This window comes from Cetorhinus maximus, chromosome 9, assembly GCF_964194155.1.
Source record: "Cetorhinus maximus chromosome 9, sCetMax3.hap1.1, whole genome shotgun sequence".
Lineage (NCBI taxonomy): Eukaryota > Metazoa > Chordata > Chondrichthyes > Lamniformes > Cetorhinidae > Cetorhinus > Cetorhinus maximus.
Window position 1 is genome coordinate 23,607,530 of NC_135887.1, and position 24,476 is coordinate 23,632,005.

The following is a 24,476-nucleotide window of genomic DNA, read 5'->3' on the forward strand; positions in this document are numbered from 1 at the left end:
GCGTGAAGAGGTGGGGCTGAGAGAAGGGGCGGGGCTGAATAAGGGTGCGGAGCAGCATGACGGGCGGGGATGAAAGGGGCGGGTCCACGTGATGGGCGGGGCTCCACCAGATGCTGTCAATCAAACCCGTTCCTGTAAAAATATATTTCTAACTGCTGTAATATTTTTATATCCGTTCCTTCAAAATGATGTTAGAATGTAATTTAAATCCAATTGGTTTTATTGATGGAACATTTTAGTTGGATTTTTCTATGAAGGGTTAGTGAAGGTGAGAGGTGACGGGAGTGGGCGGGGCTCCTTAGGTAATGGCGGCGTGTTGAGGGGAAGCTGCTGTTCGTCTGTCTGTGTGAGGGAGAAGCTGCGGGCCGTGCCGGTGAGTGGTTAGCTGCCTATCACTGACAACAGGGTCGGACTGCAGGGTCCAGACTCAATATTAGCTATGCCGGCCTGGCTGGCGAGAGGGGGGAGGCAGAGGGCTTGAGGCGTATCGCCACTCCCGGTCTGGCACTGAATTGGACACCTCCGTGGGAGAGAGGACCCTGGGCGAGTTGGCGCTGTTCCACAGGGTGAACAGCAGAGGGCGCTGAGAGAGACAGAGAGGCAGTGCAGAGGGAGCAGTCTAGAGCCTGGAAACTATCTCCACTGTCTGTAACTGAAACTGCACACTCTGTTAAACTCATATAACTGTATGGAACCTATATTGTACCTCCCCTAGGAGTGTTTGATGGGCACAGTGTAGAGGGAGCTTTACTCTGTATTTAATGCCGTGCTGTACCTGTCCTGGGAGTGTTTGATGGGGACAGTGTAGAGGGAGCTTTACTCTGTATCTAACCCCGTGCTGTACCTGTCCTGGGAGTGTTTGATGGGGACAGTGTAGAGGGAGCTTTACTCTATATCTAACGCCATGCTGTACCTGTCCTGGGAGTCAAAAACAAAAATACCTGGAAAAACTCAGCAGGTCTGGCAGCATCTGTGGAAGGGATCACAGTTAACGTTTCGAGTCCACATGACTCTTCAACAGAACTAAGGAAAAATAGAAAAGGGATGAAATATAAGCTGGTTTAAGGAGGGGTTGGGACAAGAGAACTGGATAGAGGGCCAGTGATAGGTGGAGACAACCAAAAGGTGTCACAGACAAAAGGACAAAGGTGTTGAAGGTGGTGATATTATCTAAGGAATGTGCTAATTAAGGGTAGAAAGCAGGACGAGCAAGGTACAGATAGCCCTAGTGGGGGTGGGGTGAAGGAATCGAAAAAGGCTAAAAGGTAGAGATAAAACAATGGATGGAAATACATTTAAAAATAATGGAAATAGGTGGGAAAAGAAAAATCTATATAAATTATTGGAAAAAACAAAAAGGAGGGGGAAAAATCAGAAAGGGGTTGGGGATGGAGGAGAGAGTTCATGATCTAAAATTGTTGAACTCAATATTCAGTCCGGAAGGCTGTAAAGTGCCTAGTCGGAAGATGAGGTGCTGTTCCTCCAGTTTGCATTGAGCTTCACTGGAACAATGCAGCAAGCCAAGGACGGACATGTGGGCATGAGAGCAGGGTGGTGTGTTGAAATGGCAAGCGACAGGGAGGTCTGGGTCATGCTTGCGGAAATGTTTCCTGTCCTGGGAGTGTTTGATGGGGACAGTGTAAAGTGAATTTGGAACATGGGGGACGCAGTCTCAGGATTAGGGATTGACTGTTTAGGACTGAGATGAAGAGAATTTTTTTCACTTGGAGCGTGTTGAGTCTTTGGAACTCTCTACCCTGGGGAGCTGTCAGTGCTCATTCATTATGTTCAAGAATCAGATTGAGAGATTTCTGAACTCTGAGAGAACCAAGGGAGATGGAGATAGGGTGGGAAAGTAGAGTTGAGGTTGAAGATCAACCATGATTGTATTCAATGAAGAGCCCTCTTGAGGAGAGGCACGTATCATTCCTGCTCCTGTTTCTTATTTCTTGTATTTATTATGAGTTTTACTCGGTATCTGCCACACACTTTGTTCCCAAGGCACCAGCTCGTGTCCTCTCCCTGGCTTCTACCTGGAGCTGAACCAGACCATTCACAACCTTGCAATCTGATTTGATCATGAGATGAGCTTCCAATCCCTTATCCACTCTGTCACAAAGACCATCCACTTCCACCTCCACAGCATTCTCATCTTCCAGCCTCTGTAAACCTCAGCTGCTCAGAAACTCTGCTGCCTGTGTCCTAACTCGCAGCAAGTCCCATTTACTAATAACTCCTGTGTTCGCTGACCTACATTGACTTCTTTTCTAGAAACCCCTTGGTCTTAAAATTCTGATTCTCGTGTTTAAATCCCACCAAGGCCTCGCCATATCTCTGTAATTTCCTCCAGCCTGCAACTCTCTGAAATCTCTGACCACCTCTAATTCTGGCCACTCTGGTATCCCTGATTTTAATCGCTTCACCATTGGCAGTTGTATCATTAGCTGCCTGAGCCCTTGGCTCTGAAATTCTCTCCTGGAAACTCTATGGCTCTTTCCCTTACACTCTTAAAACAGCCCATAAAACCTCCCTCTTTGACCAAGCTTTGGGTCACCTGCTCTACTATCCTTATGTAGCTGAGTCTCAAACTGTGTTTGGTTAATGTTCCTGTGAAACACCTTGGGGATGATTAACTATGTTAAAGGTGCTATATAAATGCAAGTTGTTATTGTAACTGAGTATTTACCCCTTTGTTCACTCGCAGGCTCTTCTCTCCAGTAGAATTCCTGAGTTTATAATGGCTGCCATGGGCTTTAAACGGGAAGGTCCACAGTTTATAAGTGAGTTGGCAGTGCGAGGAAACGCTGCCATTCTGGACTATTGCCGCACGTCTGTGTCTGCGCTGTCTGGAGCCACGGCTGGGATCCTGGGTCTGACTGCACTGACAGGTTTTGTCTTCTACTTTGTTGCCTCCTTCCTCCTCTCTGTGCTGCTGATAGTAAAAGCTGGGCGTCACTGGAGCAAGTACTTCAAATCCCGCCGTCCACTCTTCACTGGAGGCCTGGTCGGGGGGCTCTTCACCTACATCTTGTTCTGGACCTTCCTGTACGGCATGGTACATGTGTACTGAGGTGGAAGCCAGGCGGGAGACCGCCACTTCCCCCGTTGGACAATTGGAACGGTACAAACACTCTCACTCTCACCTGCATCCGCTTTTTGAATCTTACAATTTAAACCCATCATAGTTACAAGCTGCACAGATACTCTTGCCAGTTGTAAGGTCAAATTCGTCAGGTTCAGTTGTCATTCAGTTTTGTACAGTTTTGGGTTGATTGGTGTGGCTGTACATTTTCAGATGCTGTGGGAATGTTTGAATCCCATTACAAATCCAGAAAAGCAACCGGGGGATTGGAGAGTTCGTCAGCCAGTGTGTTCCTCTGTACTCTAGAGCTGGTCAGTGAGGGGCTGTGGAACTGGCCAGTTCTCGTGGATGGAGACCCTGGGGGAGGGGTCACAAATTTCCAAATCTTTTACCATGTTGTGAAAAGTGTTTGTTGCAAAGGGGGAGAGGATTTTTCCTGGAATTCTCCTCCCCTCCCCTCACCGCTGCCCCAACTTGCTGTTTAAAACCTGGTGTGTGTGTGTGAGAAAGCCAGTCACCACCTCCTGCTGCTCACTGTATAAAGCACAACTTCTTACGTTACTGCATGCTACATGTACCCCCTTGGTCATTGATGGCACTGCCCCTCATGCCTGTTCAGGAACAGAGAGCAGTGACTCTGCTTCATACCCTTAGTATCTGGCTTGAGGTTCCTGTGTAAAGCAGCTCTGTGGCAGGACAGTTAATGTTCACCCGGCATGCAGTGTGGATTGTGCTTCTCCTCCTTGCTGTATTGTTGAGTGTGGCCATCACTCCCTGTCCTGGGCTGTGCGAATCCGAGCCAGTGATAGCAGGTGTTCCTGACTGAGACCGACGGGCTCCCGTGGGAATGACTGTTCGCACAGAGAAAGGATGGTTTGCAGCAAAGACCGCCACAGCCAGTTTCTATAATCAGACTTGGTTTATTCTACGGTTCACGTCCTGCATTTGCAAAATGGAAGGTGGGTAAGCTGCTGAAGTGTTTTTGAGTCTGGGTTGATTTAAAAAACAGGCCTGGAGCACAGTCAGGGAGGGCTGGAATCGGTTTCACTGTCAGACAGGCTGTAACACGTTCAAAATCTGATAATCAGGGATTTACAATTAAACCATTTGTCACTACTGATGGTAATTGGTATGTTTTTAATGAGACATCTTTGGCTGTTTTGTGGGAACCAGTGAATGTTTGAGAAAATTAGCAAATAACCTTGTCTTAATGTGTTTCCAGGCCCAGCTGCCTGCTTTTTACAAAAATAAACTAAACCTGACGATCCACACACACATTTTTCTGATGAATTATTTTTAAAGTCTGGCTTGAGCTCCCCAATAGTTGGGTTCCACCTCCTGTGACATGTTCTCTCTTCAGTGCACCTTATTTCAGAGACTGTGCTGAGCTGTCTGTTCCTCACTGGAGAGTATCTCGGCAGTCCCACAACCAGACCCCATCAGTGAGTACCTGCAATGTTTGCCAATTACAAGGAGGGAAGCTTTTTGATGCAGCACACGTGCGCTCCCATTCCAGACCCTGCCATTTAATGACCATGTTTCAAGCAGACAGTTACCAAAAAACAATTTGCATTAACATCAGTTTCCAAGTTGTGTCAAAATGCCGTGTTTGTTTCAGGCACAAGCAGCCATGTTTAGTCACCAGTTTGCACCTCCCAGTCTTCATCTGCACAGTATGTGCTTTATTCTTGCATGACACAAGTTTTCAGGGTCACAAAAAACAGAATTCCTTCAATTGTTACCTTGGCTCCAGGATTAAAAGCATCTAAAGTGAGCTATCCAGAGTTTAGCTGCATGCATGACATCTAATCACTTTATTTAGGGATAGAGTGGGGGAATGAGACTGACTCAATTGCTCCATGGAGAGTGGGTAAGGAATTAGTGGGCTGAATGGCCACTTCCTATGTTGTAAATGACTGACTTTCAGGAGGGTGGGGCAGCACAGCTCTGAGTCCTTTGTCTTGTTATAGTCTGGCATTAAAAGGCCCCACCTTCTCCCTTCAGGTGGACAGAAAAGAGTCCATGGCACAGAGCAACAGGGGAGTTCTCCCCAGTGTCCTGACCCATCACTCCATCCAAAACATCAGTCAAAACAGATTCTCTGGTCATTCATTTGCTGTTTGTAGGCACTTGCGCTCTAATTACAACAGTGACTACAGTTCAAGAAGTACTTCATTGGCTGTAAAGCACATTGGAACGTCCTAGGGTTGTGAAGAGTGTTACAGCAATGCAAATACTTTTCATGTCATAAGAAAGTCAATTGGTCTGAATCAGAAACGCACAGAGATTGTTACAAAACAACTTTATTCCTAGCTTTTTGCAGTTTTTTTACATGTAAAATATACGTTCATGAACCTGTTACCATGGAACCTGTGACTGAGAGCAGCACCTACTTCAAAAAAACAGTAATTCTTAAAAAAAGCAACGCATTGATTACACCCAATAGAGATAACGTCCACTACCATGTCCTGAGTACATGTGGCTCGCTCGCTCGCTTGTGCTCGGAGCTGAAACCGCAACAGAAAAATCAGAGGAGTTGGGGGCAGTGCTTGGCGTGTGAGTTGTGCTTTAGGCTGGAACTCCAGTAAGGGAGCTTGACAGTTGGCCACAAGAAGCACAATGGTAACTTCACTAAATTAAGGTGGGGTAGTGGGGTGTTTTTGGGAACCCCTCCCCAAATTAGTCATTCCCAGGTTTACCTGCAAACCTGGACAGGAGGAAACCCTAAAGAGGGGCAGTGAAGCAAGTTTAAATTCTTTGCCCACACCCACTAAATAAAACATCACCAAACGAAAACTGTCCTCCAGTATCAAATAAGCTCAAAATTTTCCCTGCAAAAAATTTCACAATGCTCCAAGGGTTAAATGATAAAACACTGAATTAACAGACACCAATTCTGTAGCGTTTATTCCTGGTGATTGGCAGCTTTCCTAGTTTTGGTCTGTGGGGTTCCATACGCTTTTTAAAAAAAGTCACGGTTTTATTTGAGGTTGGGATCTGGAGCTCTGCTCATTTTCCCACTGACCCTGCTCAGAACGGCGGCTGGAGGTTGGGGAGCTGTGTCGGGAGAATCCCCGCCTCTGTCTCTGGGAGAGGGGAGATGAGACAACTGATCTGATCAGCGTGAGGTTGGGGGGTAGTGCAGATGGGGAAGGGAGTGAGAGGGACCTCAGTCATAAATAGTGGCCGACACAAACCTGCATCATCCAGGGACTGTCCATGAACAGGCCTCAGCAGAAAGGCCCCTTACACAAATTGGGCAACATTCACAAACAGGATCCAACAGAGAAAGGGACTCGACTGTGTAACTAATTTATTCATTCCCGGGGCCACTCTTGGACATGTTTCACAGTCGTTTGGCTAAAGTTTCCAGAACTTTCATTTTTTTGGTAAAGGAAGGACTGCATTTAATGCTCAATTTTTTTTAAAAAATCACGATTATAGCTGAAAGACAGAAAAAACAGTAAATTACAAATTTTACAGATACTACAAAACAGTGCAGCTTTTAGTGTGAATATTAATTACATCACAGTTTATGAAGCTTTTAATAACTTTTTTTTTTACACAATTTTACAGCAGTTGAAAGTGCCTAGGGTTACATTTAGGAGTCTGGTGGGGTGGGGGGTGGCGTAAATGGTTGTGTAAAATCTGATGCCATCTTTCTTCCAAACCCACCATGGAGTCACTCCGGAGCTGAACAGTGCGAGAATCGATCCACGGATCTCCGTCCTCACTTACGCTTCCCGAACAGTGACTTCTTGCCTGAGGCTTTATCGCCAGAGATCAGCTTTGACCCGATCAGCAGACGTGCCTTCTCATCCTCCTCTTGTTGCTGAGCATTTCCGTCTGTTTTAAGCTCAGTGCTCCTGCCCCTCGCCTCCAATCCCGAGGCTGGTTTCAGACGGAGTTTCTCTTTTATTACCTGTTGAGGATTGGGTGGGGTGAAGGGATGATATGTTGAGAGGAAACTTGGGTGTTTTTACTCTTTTGAGCAGCCAATTAGACTAAATTAAGAAAACAAGAAACACATTGGAAAGCAGCCCCCTAAAAGGGATACTGCAAAAAGAGAAACTAATCTTAAAGGAAACTCACAAACATGAAAGTAAAACATGATTAAAGGGGTCAATAAAGCACTCCAGACCCTGCAGTGGGTCTGGAGTCACATGTAGGCCAGACCAGGTAAGGATGGCAGATTTCCTTAATGAACCAGATGGGTTTTTTGCGACAATCAAATGATAGCTATCTTGGCACCCATTACTTGGGCAGATTTGGTGTTTTTATAACTGCAATTATCCAGGTAGATTAATTCACAGTTTTCAAACTCCTATTCTACCTACATAGGCTCAGAGAATTGCCAAGTATTTACAGAACAGAAACTGGCCATTCTGCCCAACCAATCTCTGCTAGTATAATTTAAACAAAATACAGCAGTTGCTGGAAATCTGAAATAAAAATAGAAAATGTTGGAAATACTCAGCAGGTCTGGCAGCAACTGTGGAGAGAGAAACTGGATTTTTAAAATGTATTCGTTCACAGGATATGGGCATTGCAGGCTACACCAGCATTTATTGCCTATCCATAATTGCCCTTGAGAAGGTGGAGGTGAGCTGCCTTCTTGAACTGCTGCAGTCCATGTGGTGTAGGTACACCCACAATGCTGTTAGGGAGAGAGTTCCAGGATTTTGACCCAGCGACTGAAGGAATGGTGATATATCTTCAAGTCAGGATGGTGAGTGACATGAAGGAAAACTTGCAGGTGGTGGTGTTCCCATGTGTCTGCTGCCCTTGTCCTTCTAGATGGTAGTGGTTGTGGGTTTGGAAGGTGCTGTTGAAGGAGCCTTGGTGAGTTTCTGCAGTGCATCTTGTAGGTGGTACACACTGCTGCTACCGTGCGTCAGTGGTGGAGGCTGTAAATTTTTGTGGATGGGGTGCCAATCAAGCGGGCTGCTTTGTCCTGGATGGTGACAGCTTATTGAGTGTTGTGGGAGCTGCACTCATCGAGGCAAGTGGGGAGTATTCCATCACACTCCTGACTTGTGACTTGTAGATGATGGACAGGCTTTGGGGAGTCAGGAGGTGAGTTACTCACTGCAGGATTCCTAGTCTCTGACCTGCTCTTGTAGTCATGGTATTTATATGGCTAGTCCAGTTCAGTTTCTCTTCAATGGTGATCCCCAGGGTTAACATTTTGAGTCGATTATGCTTCTTCTTCAGAACTATGCTGGTGTTTATGCTTCACATGAGTCTCCCCCTAACTTCAACTTCACTCCACCCTGCCAACGTTTCCTTCTATTCCAGGTAAGTCCAAAGCATGGCTCGCGAGCCTCCTGCAGCTCTGTGACGCTTAAAGTGTGGCTCACCAAAAAATATTGGCTGAACACATTTGTGCATCTCAATTTAATATAAATGGTGTTACGAAACCCAAACTTACCTGTTCGTCAGGAACAGAGGTCAGGAACTCCAAGTCCTGATAGTCTTTGGACTTGCCGCACATGCGCAGGCCAGGAATGGGCTGCATGTGAACTTTGGCAGCTTTTAGTTCTTCAGGCCCTGTGCACCTGCTCATACAGAAAAAAGGATGCGAAAACCAGGGTCAGGTGACCAGGTATGGAGCGCCATGGTTAGGAATTGTCCTGGGGGGAGGTCCCAAGTAGTGTCCCAGATGAAGGGACAAGAGGCAAGGGGCAGGAACAGGTCCCAGTTGATTTAAGGAAAGAAGCAGTCTCAAATTAAAGAAAGCACTGCGGGGAGCAGACGTTTAGTGAAGTGGGCTAAGGAGAAGCCCTGGTAATCAAAGAGGACAGCCAAAGGTTGGTGACTCCATGCTGCAGGGCCGCTGGGGAAAAGGTACCCCTTTGGGGCAGTGGCGTTCTGCTTGGCACGGCTGAAGAGCTGAAATCATGCTTGTAATTTGACGCTCGAGTATAGTCAGGAATCCAGTGGAACTGAGTCTCAGAAGGTGAGATTGAAACCATGAGGTGGGCTGTTGTTGAAGCCGTCCGAGTTGGAGTGACTTTTGGAGAAAATTCCAAGGCAGGTTCCTCAAAGATGAAGATCGGAAACCCTCGTGATACGCTCAGGATACAAGTTGTGTTTACAGTTCATAAACAGAAGTTACATTTAAATAGCTCTAGATTTAAGTGTTAACCCTGTGTAAATTTTGTGAATGAAAATGGCATCGTCAAATTGTAAGAATGTATGAGGATGAAAACAGAAATTTTAAGCCAGAATGGGAGTAAGATTTTGCATTTACTGTTAAAGGTGGGAAGCCTATGTGCCTTATCTGCAATGCATCGCTCACTCAGGACAAAGCCAGTAAATTTGAAACGACACAATGAAATGAATCTCAAAAAAAAAAATTCGTCTGAGTATCCTTCTAAATCAGAATCAGGAAAAAACAAATTAACCGTGTTAAAATCATCCCTAAATAAGCAGCATTTTCAACGTTCAGTAAGGAGGCTGACACAACAACCGGAGCTAGTTTTGTTATGTCATGGAATAAAGCTCGTGCTAAAGGTCCAAACTCTGATGGGGAATTTGTTAAGAAGAATACTGCTGAAGTTGTTGCAGTTTTAGATCCAAATAACACAAAACTTCAGCGACTAATACCACAAATTACCACACGGGAGAGAGGTGCATCTCCCAGATCAGTGCTGATATTGCAAGCAAGATACAAAACGATCTGAACAATTCTCTAGCATTCAGCTTAGCTCTTGATGAATCCACAGACATACAAGACAACCCACAACTGGCGAAACAAAAACAAAAAATGCTGGAAAAGCTCAGCATGTCTGACAGCATCTGAGGAGAGAAAGACAGAGTTAACATTTCGCGTCTGTATGATTCTTCTTCAGAGCTAAAGAGAACAACTGGCGATATTTGTTTGTTACGTTTCCTCGGATGTAATTGTTGGACTTAGTGATGCTAAAAGAAACAACTGGTGGTGTTGACATAAAAGACGCACTTGCTGGAGTGTTGACCAATGCCAACGTACCATGGGATAAACTTATCAGTGTTGCAACGGATGGAGCACCTGCAATGGCGGGGAAACGTGCAGGCCCAATCGCGCTCTTGAAAAGTGATCCCACATTCCTGAGTTTCTCCCTATTAATTGCATCATTCGTCGTGAGCATCTAGCAGAAGACGTTATGAACATGGTCCTTGAAATTGTTAATTTCATCCGCTCAAATGGGGAGACTCACCGACAGCTCAAAAACGTTATTGAAGAGCTGGATCTCGAAGACAAGCCTGACTGCGTCTCTTTCTACCGCGTTGTGAGGTGGTTGTCCACGAGCAATGTCTTGAATAAGTTTGTGGAACTGTTGGAGCCGATCATTGCTTTTCTTGAAGAGAAGATCCCATCGACAGCTGGAAGGTGACAAATAGATGCAGGATCTGATGTTTCTCGCTGATATTATGCAGCATCAAAAACTCTCAACTTGGCACTCCTGGGCAGGATACGGTTACTTCTGACCTCATTCAGACTGTTTTCAGCTTCCAGAATAAAGTAAGGCTTTTATAAAGAGACAACCGTCAAGAAACTTTAACCACTTTCCTCATCTCAGAAGGAGAGTAAACACATTCCCTGATATTGAAGTAAAAGATCACAAATGTGAAGAGACAGGGATAAATTACAAGGGCTGCTTGATAACTTTCGAGCCAGATTCGTCTTTCCTGTAAACCCATTCGTGGTTGATGTTGTCAACAATGGTTGTCTGATTCTCAAACCTCTGGTTACAGAAACATCTGCTGTAAAAATGGAACTATTGGACTTCCAGGGGGACCAGGGTTTAAAGGTGATGCATAAATCACAATCTGCAATCGAGTTCTGGAAGCAAGTGCCAGAAACAAAATGTCATCAACTCAAGAAAACCAGTGTACAACTCATTTGAATTTTTGGCATAACATACTGTGCTGTGAATCACTGCACTCCATAAGGTTTGTAAAGCCAAAACATCGCACAGCCCTTACAAATCAACACCTGACGGACCTCCTTTGTACAGTCTTGACCACATATCAGCTGGATTTTCAAAGACTGAGGACCAGGATGCAAACCCACAAGACCTCTACGGGCAGTAATTAGCCTGTGGATGGTTTTTTCATGTCTTGCGGCTTTCGAACATCTGAGGAATATCGTATGCAGCTCTTAGCTTCAGTAAGTTTGGCCACCCCTGCTCTATTCCATTCTCCCTCCTTTGTTTACCTACCTTTCCTTTAAATGTATCTCTGCCATTTGCTTCAACCACTCCCTGTCTACATTCTCTGGGTAAAGAGGTTTAGAGCTGGGTTGTATGCTTTAGAAAAGAATCACAGATGATTTGATCAGGGTTTATAAGATATCGAAGGGACTTGATGCGGGATAATTAATGCAACTGGAAGGTTCGGGAGGGTAAAAGCAAAATACTGCGGATGCTGGAAATCTGAAATAAGAACAGAAAATGCTGGAAAAGCTCAGCAGGTCTGGCAGCATCTGTGGAGAGAGAAACAGAGTTAAGGTTTCAAGGCCGTGTGACTCAGAGGTTCGGGAGGGACAGGGTCATGGTTAGGTTAAGGGCGGGGCTATGTTAGACGTCAGATGTTCTTTTCCCAGAGAACAGTGGTCCCTCTGGAAGAGGCTGCTGGCAAGTGCAGTGAATGTGATTCTCTGAATTGCTTCAGAAGAGAGCTGGGCTGTTTCTGGCTGAGAAGATAATCATTTCGTATGAGAAGTTGGTACCTTATATTGTAAATCAGGATCGTAGAGATCTGGACTAGTTTCAGTCGCTACAGGGAAATTTTCGAGATTGTTTTCCCTGATGCACCTGGGGTTTCAGCTGTTTTGCCACCTCTCCCAGGAGTTTACAAAGCTCCGAGTGGGATGGGGAGGTGTTTCTATCGTGATGCACAAGATCTTACAGCTATATGGAGAGGCTGACCAGCAGCTCTCAGACTTTTTCTCATTTTTGCAAGTTCATGTGAACTCAGTGCTGACCATGGTGATTCACACAAGGCAGGCAGGGCACAGGGTGACAGAGGGGGCAACTGACAGCTAATTTGCCCATTCTGACAGGGTTGCCTGGGCAAAGGACCAGGAGGGGAACTGAGTTAAAACCCTTCCTTAATGCTTAATCTAAGTCTCCATAACCACGGAATGGGACTGGATAGCTGAAATGGGATTTAAGGGGCTGACTGGGGGAGGGGGGGGGTGGAATGTCTGAGTCAGAATAGGGATGGGACTGTGCGCCTGGATGCAATTATCATTGAGCTAAATTCTTCTGACAACTAGGAAATGGACATTTCAGATGAGACATCGAAGGCCTGTGAAGACAAACCTGAGCAAGCAGAGCCTTACGACTGTCCCTCTTGACAGCCATAGCGAAGTCCAGCCAGGTCCAGGTGTTGTTGTGGTATTCCAGGCATGGTAAAACCAGATTGAAATCCTTCCAGTCCTCAATGTTCTTCTCACCCTGAAACACACACAAATTCAGGAGATTCCCAGCATCAAATCTGAGGGCCAGACAGAGACAGAATAATCGAGAGGATTCCATCATTGGGAATCCAAGATACACTGTCCCCATCAAACACTCCCAGGACAGGTACAGCACGGGGTTAGATACAGAGTAAAGCTCCCTCTACACTGTCCCCATCAAACACTCCCAGGACAGGTCCAGCACAGGGTTAGATACAGAGTAAAGCTCCCTCTACACTGTCCCCATTAAACACTCCCAGGACAGGTACACATGGGGTTAGATACAGAGTAAAGCTCCCTCTACACTGTCCCCATCAAACACTCGCAGGACAGGTACACATGGGGTTAGGTACAGAGTAAAGCTCCCTCTACACTGTCCGCATCAAACACTCCCAGGACAGGTACAGCACAGGGTTAGATACAGAGTAAATCTCCCTCTACACTGTCCGCATCAAACACTCCCAGGACAGGTACAGCACGGGGTTAGATACAGAGTGAAGCTCCCTCTACACTGTCCCCATCAAACACTCCCAGGACAGGTCCAGCACGGGGTTAGATACAGAGTAAAGCTCCCTCTACACTGACCCCATTAAACACTCCCAGGACAGGTACACATGGGGTTAGATACAGAGTAAAGCTCCCTCTACACTGTCCCCATCAAACACTCGCAGGACAGGTACACACGGGGTTAGGTACAGAGTAAAGCTCCCTCTACACTGTCCGCATCAAACACTCCCAGGACAGGTACAGCACAGGGTTAGATACAGAGTAAATCTCCCTCTACACTGTCCGCATCAAACACTCCCAGGACAGGTACAGCACAGGGTTACATACAGAGTAAAGCTCCCTCTACACTGTCCCCATCAAACACTCCCAGGACAGGTACAGCACGGGGTTAGATACAGAGTAAAGCCCCCTCTACACTGTCCCTGTCAAACACTCCCAGGGCAGGTACAGTACGGGGTTAGATACCGAGTAAAACTCCCTCTACACTTTTTTGACAGTAATTGCACCTTGTAGCTGACACAAAGAGGGACCTGTGGAATCTTCACATAGATGAAGGAATTGTTCATTGCAGCTCTTTCCTTCATCTTATCAATGTCGTCCACTGGAAGCTGTAAGGAGAAATGGATAGACTCACATTGTGAATGATCTCAAGATCCTATTCCTGACTGGCCAGGCAGTTAATGAGGGAAATCTGCCTTTACCTCAATGAGAAGGAGCTGTTAAAGCTGAGTGGTTTCCTGCTCCCCAGTGGCAGACCCCTGACTATGCCCAGTTATCTGGTCTCTGTTGGGCAGCAATGGAGCTGGTCTTTTTGACTCTGGCTTGAGAGGTTAAATCAACAAGGGTTCCTGCTCCTGATCATCACCTAGTGAGTGGCTCCCTAATGTGTGGACTCAGACACAATGTTCTCCAGGGTGCAAATATCGTCAACAACACACCCCCCAGATCCACATGGGTGATTCCGGGGTATGACCAAGGTGCTGAAAGTCCAAGCAAGGCAGGAATTCTGGCAGGATTTAGGAACGCGGAGACTTTGGCCCCATTTCCCTCAACCGGGCCAGAGTATTAGAGGTGTGGGGCCAAGCCTTGATCACCCATTAGCACCTTGGAGCCCGGGGAGCTGAGCTTTCACCAGACCGGGAGACTCCTGGGTTTTCCCAGACAATCGGGGATATTGTCGCCTGGGACTTGTCGTTAACGACACTAACTCGCTTTTATATGAGAGAAAAATACTGCAGAAGCTGGAAATCTGAAAACAGAACAGAAAATGGTGGAAATACCCAGCAGTTCTGGCAGCATCTCCGGAGAGTGAAAGAAAGGGTGGGATTTTCCGGCCCCTCCCGCAAGCGGGATCTTCCGGTCCCGCTGAAGTCAATGGACTTGGCTGGCTCGCCGCATCAGGATCACCGCACCAAAGCTGGAAAATCCCAGGGGCTCTTCACTGCAGTGATTATCGAACAAGTCTGACACCAAGTCACACAAGCCAGGTGACCAAAAGCTTGGCCAAAGTGGAGAGAGAGGTAGAGAGGTTTAGGGAGAGAATTCCAGAGTGTGTGGCCCAGCCAGCTGAAGATATGGCTGCCAGTGGTGGAGCGATTAAAATGGGGGATGCTCAGGAGGCCGGAATTGGAGCAGCGCAGATATCTCGGAGGGTTTGGGGCTGGAGGAGATTACGGAGATGGGGGGGTGGGGGGGGTGAGGCCATGGAGGGGATATGAAAAGAAGGAGGAGAATTTTACAATCAGAACGTTGCTGGACTGGGAGCCAGTGTTGGTCAGAGAGCACAGTGGCTAATGGGTGAATGGAACTTGGTGCGAATGAGGATATAGGCAGCAGAGTTTGAATGAGTGAAGGGGGCACTTATCTGCCTCATTGCCAGTCTGTGGATGGAGGAGATTTGAGTTGGTCCAGTCCGCAGCCCCAAGCTGCCATTCACTGACATCTTTTACCCCTTTCCTCTGGCCGGAGAGCTCCACCACCACCACCAACACCCCCACCCCACCCCAGCAACAAGAACATTTCTACAGCTGCTTTTAAAACCTCAGGATGTCCCAAATCACTTTACAGCCAATGAAGTACTTCTGAAACGTAGTCACTGTTGTAATGTAGGAAATGCAGCAGCGAGTTTGTGCACAGCAAGCTCCCACAAACAGCAATGTGATAATGAACAGATAATCTGTATTCAGCAATGTTCGAGGGATAAGATTTGGCCAGGAAACCCTGAATTCTCCTGAAATAGCAAATAGAGCATCGATTGACATCTCATCCAACACTGCAATACTCCCTCAGTACTGACCCTCCGACAGAGCAGCAATCCCTCAGTACTGACCCTCCGACAGTGAAGCACCCCCTCAGTACTGACCCTCCGACAGTGCAGCACTCCCTCAGTACTGACCCTCCGACAGTGCAGCACCCCCTCAGTACTGACCCTCCGACAGTGCAGCACCCCCTCAGTACTGACCCTCCGACAGTGCAGCACTCCCTCAGTACTGACCCTCCGACAGTGCAGCACCCCCTCAGTACTGACTCTCCGACAGTGCAGCACCCCCTCAGTACTGACCTTCCGACAGTGCAGCACCCCCTCAGTACTGATCCTATGACAGTGCAGCGCTCCCTCAGCACTGTCCCTCTGACAGTGCGGCACTCCCTCAGTACTGACCGTCCGACAGTGTAGCACTCCCTCGGTACTGACCCTCTGACGTACAGCACTCCCTCAGTACTAACCCTCCAATAGTGCAGCGCTCCCTCAATACTGACCCTCCAACAGTGTAGCACTCCCTCAGTACTGACCCTCCGGCAGCGTAGCACTCCTTCAGTACTGACCCTCTGACAGTGCAGCACTCCCTCAGTACTGACCCTCGGACAGTGCAGCACTCCCTCAGAACTGACCCTACGACAGTGCAGCTCTCCCTCAGTACTGACCCTCCGACAGTGTAGCACTCCCTCAGTACTGACCCTCTGACAGTGCAGTGCTCCCTCAGTACTGACCCTCCGACAGCGCGGCACACCCTCAGTACTGACCCTCAGACAATGCAGCACTCCCTCGGTACTGACCGTCTGACAATGCAGCACTCCCTCAGTACTGACCCTCCGACAGTGCAGCGCTCCCTCAATACTGACCCTCCAACAGTGTAGCACTCCCTCGGTACTGACCCTCCGGCAGTGTAGCACTCCTTCAGTACTGACCCTCTGACAGTGCAGCACTCCCTCAGTACTGACCCTCGGACAGTGCAGCACTCCCTCAGTACTGACCCTCTGACAGTGCAGCACTCCCTCAGAACTGACCCTCCAACAGTGCAGCTCTCCCTCAGTACTGACCCTCCGACAGTGTAGCACTCCCTCAGTACTGACCCTCTGACAGTGCAGTGCTCCCTCAGTACTGACCATCCGACAGCGCGGCACACCCTCAGTACTGACCCTCAGACAATGCAGCACTCCCTCGGTACTGACCGTCTGACAATGCAGCACTCCCTCAGTACTGACCCTCCGACAGTGCAGCACTCCCTCAATACTGACCCTCCGACAGTGTAGCACTCCTTCAGTACTGACCCTCTGACAGTGCAGTGCTCCCTCTGCTTTGAGAATGTCAGACTGAATGAAGTGCTCTGGAGTTGATTGTGAATCCACAAACCTCTCACAGGAGGGGAAAGAGAAAGAGAGAGAGAGCGTGCTCCATACTGAGCCACGGCTGACAGATCCTTTAGCAGAATTTGAGGCAGAGGTGAGGATTTCCTGCCCTTATGAATTCCTGTGTGAGTGCTGGTCCTGATGCAATTGTCCCCAGCCAGGGTCAGCACTGTCAGGGAGAGCTGGGGAGGGAGAGATGTGGGTGCAGGGTGGACGTGTGAGGAGAAAAAATGTCGGGAGAAGCAGAATCACTCTGATTAGCTGAGGGGGAGCTGACCTACCTCCGGAAGCTTCCTAAAGGATCTCCTCACTCCAGAGCCCCTGTTTAGTCCAGCAGAGACTCCTTTCCCAGCTCCCAAGGTCACAGGTTCCTCAGACACCATCAGCTGGCGAGACTTCACATTAACCGGAATCCCTGCTCAGGAAATCAAATAGGCCATGTGTAAAAATGGTCAGTGTTCACCAACACCCACAGGCTCACCACCCCAATCCCCATACGCCCAGCCCCCAGACTCCCGCACGCCTAGCCCCCAGACCCCAGACCCCCGCACGCTCAGCCCCCAGACTCCCGCACGCTCAGCCCCCAGACTCCCGCACGCCCAGCCCCCAGACCCCCGCACGCCCAGCCCTCAGACCCCCGCACGCTCAGCCCCCAGACCCCCGCACCCTCAGCCCCCAGACTCCCACACCCTCAGCCCCCAGACTCCCACACCCTCAGCCCCCAGACTCCCACACCCTCAGCCCCCAGACTCCCACATCCTCAGCCCCCAGACTCCCACACCCTCAGCCCCCAGACTCCCACACCCTCAGCCCCCAGACTCCCACACCCTCAGCCCCCAGACTCCCACACCCTCAGCCCCCAGACTCCCACACCCTCAGCCCCCAGACTCCCACACCCTCAGCCCCCAGACTCCCACACCCTCAGCCCCCAGACTCCCACACCCTCAGCCCCCAGACTCCCACACCCTCAGCCCCCAGACTCCCACACCCTCAGCCCCCAGACTCCCACACCCTCAGCCCCCATACTCCCACACCCTCAGCTCTCAGACTCCCACACCCTCAGCTCTCAGACTCCCACACCCTCAGCCCTCAGACTCCCACACCCTCAGCCCCCAGACACCCACACGCTCAGCCCTCAGACACCCACACGCTCAGCCCTCAGACTCCCACACGCTCAGCCCTCAGACACCCACACGCTCAGCCCTCAGACACCCACACACTCAGCCCCCGTACCCACCGACACATACCCTCAGACACCCACACGCTCAGCCCAATACCCATACACCATGCACACAGCCGCACAGTCAGCTCCTTTTAATGGATGCCAAGAGCAACACCCCTCCCCTGCCGCACCCCGACAACCTCCCTGGAGCCTAACCCCTCCTAGCCCCACTCCCACTCTGGTCCTGACGCATAAGATCATAAGAAATAGGAGGAGTAGGCCATTCAGCCCCTCAAGCCTGCCCCACCATTCAGTAAGATCATGGGCTGATCTGCCCCAGGCCTCAACTCCACTTTTGTGCCAGCTCCTCATATCCCTCAACTCCCCGATATTTCAAAAATCTATCTACCTCTTTAAATACTTTCAGTGATCTAGCCTCCACAGCTCTCCGAGGTAGAGAATTCCAGACATTCACTACCCTCTGAGAGGAGAAATTCCTTTGCATCTCAGTTTTAAATGAGTGCTCCCTTATTCTCTATGTCCCCTAGTTCGAGATTACCCCACCAGTGGAAACATCTTCTCAACATCTACCCTGTCAAGCCCCTTCAGAATCTTGTACATTTCTATAAGATCACCCCTCATTCTTCTAAACTCTAGTGAATAAAGGCCTAACCTGTTTAGCTGTTCTTGATACGTCAGTCTCTTCAACCCAGGAATCAGCCTCGTGGATCTCTTTTGAACTGCCTCCAATGCCAGTATATCCTTTCTTAAATACAGGGACCAAAACTGTACACATTACTCCAGGTGTGGCCTCACCAACACCCTGTACAGTTGTAACAAGACTTCCCTATTTTTAAACTCCAGCCCACTAGCAATACAGGCCAAAATTCCATTTACCACCTTAATTACTTGCTGCACCTATTCGCTAATTTTTCGTGTTTCATGCACAAGAACACCCAGATCCCTCCTCCCCAGCCCAGCCTCTTCCCGACCTCACACCTGCCACTGGCCCCACCCCCTGCCCAGCTCAGCCCCGGCACCTCCTGATATGGTCACCACCCCCTCCCTGCCCCCACCTCCCAGCCCTTGCCCTTCCCCAGTCCCGCCCCTCCCCCCTCCCGACCACACCTCCTCCCGCCCCCAGCCCCCCACACCCTCCCGAGCCCTGCCACCACCCACTGGCCCCATCGCACCACACGAGCCACATTCTCCACTTCTTGCTGCCTTCACCTGTTGTCACCAGTTTGGATTTGTCTTCTTCATCAGCTCCCGATTCATCCTCTTCAACATTTCGCCCAGGAAAGAAGAAACCCATCATCCTCCTGAAGAACTGAATGGTAAGCTGAATGGTCAGTGGGACCACATTCACCTGAAACCGAGGTGCAAAGGTGGTTCATCAGTGCTGACAGATGCCATAACCCCATCCTCATCCGGCTGCCCTCTGTCACCCTGACCCCGCCCCCACCTGGCTTCCCTCTGTCACCCTGACCCCGCCCCCATCCGGCTTCCCTCTGTCACCCTGACCCCGCCTCCACCCGGCTTCCCTCTGTCACCCTGACCCCGCCCCCACCCGGCTTCGCTCTGTCACCCTGACCCCGCCCCCACCCGGCTTCCCTCTGTCACCCTGACCCCGCCCCCATCCGGCTTCCCTCTGTCACCCTGACCCCGCCCCCATCGGGCTTCCCCCTGTCACCCTGACCCCGCCCCCATCCGGCTTCCCTCTGTCACCCTGACCCCGCCCCCATCGGGCTTCCCTCTGTCACCCTGACCCCGCCCCCATCAGGCTTCCCTCTGTCACCCTGACCCCGCCCCCATCCAGTTTCCCTCTGTCACCCTGACCCCGCCCCCATCCAGCTTCCCTCTGTCACCCTGACCCCGCCCCCATCCGGTTTCCCTCTGTCACCCTGACCCCGTCCCCATCCAGCTTCCCCCTGTCACCCTGACCCCGCCCCCATCCAGCTTCCCCCTGTCACCCTGACCCCGCCCCCATCGGGCTTCCCCCTGTCACCCTGACCCCGCCCCCATCGGGCTTCCCTCGGTCACCCTGACCCCGCCCCCATCGGGCTTCCCCCTGTCACCCTGACCCCGCCCCCATCGGGCTTCCCTCTGTCACCCTGACCCCGCCCCCATCGGGCTTCCCTCTGTCACCCTGACCCCGCCCCCATCGGGCTTCCCTCTGTCACCCTGACCCCGCCCCCATCGGGCTTCCCTCTGTCACCCTGACCCCGCCCCCATCGGGCTTCCCTCTGTCACCCTGACCCCGCCCCCATCGGGCTTCCCTCGGTCACCCTGACCCCGCCCCCATCGGGCTTCCCTCGGTCACCCTGACCCCGCCCCCATCGGGCTTCCCTCTGTCACCCTGACCCCGCCCCCATCAGGCTTCCCTCTGTCACCCTGACCCCGCCCCCATCGGGCTTCCCTCGGTCACCCTGACCCCGCCCCAATCGGACTTCCCTCTGTCACCCTGACCCCGCCCCCATCGGGCTTCCCTCGGTCACCCTGACCCCGCCCCCATCGGGCTTCCCTCTGTCACCCTGACCCCGCCCCCATCGGGCTTCCCTCGGTCACCCTGACCCCGCCCCCATCGGGCTTCCCTCTGTCACCCTGACCCCGCCCCCATCGGGCTTCCCTCGGTCACCCTGACCCCGCCCCCATCCAACTTCCCTCTGTCACCCTGACCCCGCCCCCACCCGGCTTCCGTCTGTCACCCTGACCCTGCCCCCATCCGGCTTCCCTCTGTCACCCTGACCCCGCCCCCATCCGGCTTCCCTCTGTCACCCTGACCCCACCCGGCTTCCCTCTGTCACCCTGACCCCGCCCCCATCCGGCTTCCCTCTGTTACCCTGACCTCACCCCAGCATATAGAAACATATAGAAAATGGGAGCAGGAGTAAGTCATTCAGCCCTTCAAGCCTGTTCCACCATTCAATACGATCATGGCTGATCCTCTATCTCAATGTCACACTCCTGCTCTCTCCCCAGACCCCTGATGCCTTTAGAGCCTAGAAATCTATCTATTTCCTCCTTAAATATATTCAGTGACTTGGCCTCCACAGCCTCTGTGGTAGAGAATTCCACAGGTTCACCACCCTCTGAGTGAAGAAGTTTCTCCTCATCTCAGTCCTAAATGGCCTACCCTGTATCCTGAGAACGTAACCCCTTGTTCTGGATCCCCCAACTACAGGAAACATCATCCCTGCATCCAGTCTGCTCAGTCCTGACAGAATTTTATACATTTCAATGAGGTCTCCTCGCAGTCTTCTAAACTCCAGTGAATAGTTGACCCAACCTCCCCTCATATAATAATCCTGCCATCCTCGGAATTCCGGTGAACCTTTGCTGCACTCCCTCTATGGCAAGTATATCCTTTCTTAGGTAAGGAGACCAAAACTGCACACAATACTCCAGGTGTGGTCTCACCAAGGCCCTGTATAGCTATAGTAAGACATACTTGTTCCTGTACTCAAGTCCTCTCACAATGAAGGTCAACATACCATTTGCCTTCTTAACTGCTTGCTGCACCTGCATGCTTGTTTTCAGTGACTGGTGTACAAGGACACCCCAGGTCCCTTTGTACATCAACATTTCCCAATCTATTGCCATTTAAATAATACTCTGCCATTGTTTTTCCTACTGAAGTGGCTAACTTCACACTTATCCACATTATTCTGCATCTGCCAGGTACTTGCCCAATCACTCAACTTGTCTAAATCGCCTTGTAGTCTCTTTACAAAGGAATGTATAATGCTGCAATGCCTGCACCCAGTTCTCTCTCTGCCACCCTGACCCCACCTCTGCCTGGCTGTCCCCTCTGCCGCCACCAACCACTCGTCAAGCTTCGCTCCTTGCTCAGGATCTCCCCCTTGCTCTTTCCTGTCAGCAGTACCGCCCACCTGATCTTCAATACACTCTTCCACTTTCACCACTATAAGGTGTTCATTGAAAAGCAGAAACATCAGCAACAACTTAGAAAATAAGAATCTGAGTGAGGGAGAAGAGCAAAGAGATCTCAGGATATGGATGCTCATGTCATTAAAAGCAACATCACAGGTTAGCAAGGCAATTTAAAAAGCTAACAAAGCTCTGGGATTTAATCCCAGGGCTATAAAACTCTAAAGAAATTAAGTTATGTTAAACTTGTATCGAGCCCTGGTGAGGCCACGCTTAAGAGAATTGTGCATAGTTTGAGATTCCAAAAAGGCCGTAGAAGCACTGGAGAAAGGATTGTGTCAGGGCTGAGAAATTACACCTATCCAGGGGGATTTACTAGGTTAAGGCTTTTTCCTTTTAAAAAAAAGAGTTGATCTAATAGAGGTCTTTCAAGTGAGGAATTGATTGGGCAGTTTAGATCTGAAGGTAATGATTCCACTTGTGGAGAATTCAAAACTAGGGCCATAAATGGAAATTAGTTACAAATAAGTTTAATTGGGAATTCAGGAGAAACCTCTTTACTCAGACAGTGGTGAGAACGTGGAACTTGCTGCCACAGGGAGTGGTCGAAATAAACAGCTTCAATATTTTCAAAAGGAACCTAGACGAGTACATGAGAGAAAAGGGGAGATAAACTGAAAGACTGAGATGAGGGAGATGGGATTGTAGCAGACTCACACCGACCAATGGACTAAACGGTCTGTTTCTGTACTGGAAATGCAATATAACTGTTTCCTCACTGAATGTAAAACTAGCTCACGTCCCATTCTGGATTCTAAGTCAACATTGCCCAGAATTTCAAAACTGGGTCTTCTCCCCCTCCCCTCAAACCTCGCCCCCCCCACCCCCCCCTCCACCCAAAACCACCCCCTCCACCCAAAACCACCCACTCCCCCAACCCCTCCCAAACCACACACTCCCCCAAACCAAGCCTCCCAACCCCTCTCCATATACTTTCCCCTCCCCTCAAACCCCCTCTCAAATCTCCCCTGAAACCTACCCCCACCCCAAATTTTCCCCTCACGTCAAACCGTCCCTTCCCCTCAAACTTCCCCCTCCCCTCAAACCTCCCCCTTCCCTTCAAACCTCCCCCTCTCCTCAAACCTTTCCTCTCTCCCAAACCTCCCCATCCCTTCAAACCACAAGCCTCTGCACACCCAAGGAATGTGAACACAAGGATGAGAATTTTAAAGCTGACATGTTGCCAGACCAGGAGACCGTGTAGCTCAGTGGACACACGAGCTGTTGGGTGAATGTGATTTCCGGTTCAGGCAGAAGAGTTTTGGATGAAGATTATGGAGAGGGTAAGACGGGAGGGTGGCCAGAAAGTGTTGGAATAGCCCGGATAAAGCACCACAATCCGAACACAGATGGATTCCAGAGATGATAAAGTCACCTCTGAAATACTCTCTCCTCCTGGATTCCAGGTATAGGCAAGAGATTATTTTGGAGCATGACAGATCCTGCGAATTTATCCATTTCCAACTGGATTAGGATTCTGCCTGTATCCTAATTTGCACCAAATTCTCTTCACACATCACCCCTGTGCTCGATGGCCTACCATCTCAATTTTCAAATTCTCACCTACGCATTCAAATCGCTTCATGGCCTCCCTCCTCCCTATCTCTCTCCCTCCACGATCTCCTCGATCCTCCAATTCTGGCCTCTTGCACATCCCCGATTTTAATCACTCCACCATTGGTGGCCATGCCTTCAGCTGCCTGGGCCCCTAAGCTCTGCAATTCTCTCCCTCAAACTCTCTGCCTCCCTCTCCTCCTTTCAGATGCTCCTTTAAAACCCATCTCTCACATCAAGCTTTTGGTCACCTGTCCTAATATCCTCTTTAACGTGATGGTGGGCAGTCTGTACCGATGATAGATCGTGTGTATGTGATGTGTGGCAGGAGTGGGTTCAATGGTGAGGCAGTCTGTCCTTATTTTTTAACTCTCTGCAATCCTAAGTTTCCTTGATGACTGGATCACAGGTTGCAGTTGGCTCTCACGTAACTCCAGTGATTGGTTAAAAACTTACCTCAAAGTGCTCTTTCACTGAGATCCCACCCACTGGGGGCCGCACCTTGCTGAAGATTCTCAGAGCGAGTTGCCGGGCTGACTGCGAGGGATTCTGAGGCCGCAACACCACCTGTGCAAAACCCAAACATTAAACCTGAGCGTGCAAGTGGTCGGAGTTTCAACATCCCATATTTCAGTGTGAAACAGCCAAGGAGGGTTTAACTAACTAATAAACCAAAGAAAATAGCAAGTTAATGATGTTCACATATGAGCGTGCAATGTACGTGAAAAATATACCCACACTACAAACACACAGGCACACGGAAACACACAGGCACGGTCAGGTACACACACAGAGATACGGACACAAAATGCCCAGCTGGAAAATCAGGAGTTGACGGACTCTCTGCTTCCTAATCCCGGGGCAACTGAAGCATTCTCTGACCCACTGGCTCTGGTCAGTTAAGTCAGCACAGGTTCTACAGGGGCCTCCATGTCCCCTGAGGCTCAGTATCACTAAGGGCAGGTGAGGACAGGTCCACTCAATAACCTGGGGAACCCACAATCGATTCACCATTGCTGTTAGCAACCACATGGTGTAAAGCGATCTGCCTGAGGGCACCTCCTCTGTTAATTTCTCCTCTCCTCGTGGTCTTGCACTTTTCTCTTCAGTTGCTTGCAGGAGCCTCCTTCTTCCAATTTCATGTT

The 24,476-nt window shown here is 49.8% G+C and overlaps 2 protein-coding genes across 2 annotated transcripts in view; one reads left to right on the forward strand and one right to left on the reverse strand.

Moving 5' to 3' along the window:
- The first annotated feature begins 251 nt into the window (after nucleotides 1–251).
- emc6 (ER membrane protein complex subunit 6) lies at nucleotides 252–4,353 on the forward strand. Its single transcript, XM_078548245.1, has 2 exons — nucleotides 252–373; nucleotides 2,705–4,353. Exon 2 carries the CDS (start codon nucleotides 2,738–2,740, stop codon nucleotides 3,068–3,070), a length of 333 nt encoding a protein of 110 aa, XP_078404371.1. The 5' UTR covers nucleotides 252–373; nucleotides 2,705–2,737; the 3' UTR covers nucleotides 3,071–4,353.
- A 1,012-nt stretch (nucleotides 4,354–5,365) lies between these two features.
- Nucleotides 5,366–24,476, reverse strand: part of LOC144684451 (bridge-like lipid transfer protein family member 2) — an 80,664-nt gene continuing 61,553 nt past the window's right edge. The window contains exons 34-39 of the mRNA XM_078548243.1: nucleotides 23,788–23,898; nucleotides 19,057–19,195; nucleotides 16,946–17,079; nucleotides 13,544–13,645; nucleotides 12,394–12,528; nucleotides 5,366–7,004 (exon numbers count right to left, since the gene is read on the reverse strand). Of these exons, the coding sequence (XP_078404369.1) occupies nucleotides 6,813–7,004; nucleotides 12,394–12,528; nucleotides 13,544–13,645; nucleotides 16,946–17,079; nucleotides 19,057–19,195; nucleotides 23,788–23,898 (813 nt within the window). The 3' untranslated portion in view covers nucleotides 5,366–6,812. The remainder of the gene's footprint in view (nucleotides 7,005–12,393; nucleotides 12,529–13,543; nucleotides 13,646–16,945; nucleotides 17,080–19,056; nucleotides 19,196–23,787; nucleotides 23,899–24,476) is intronic.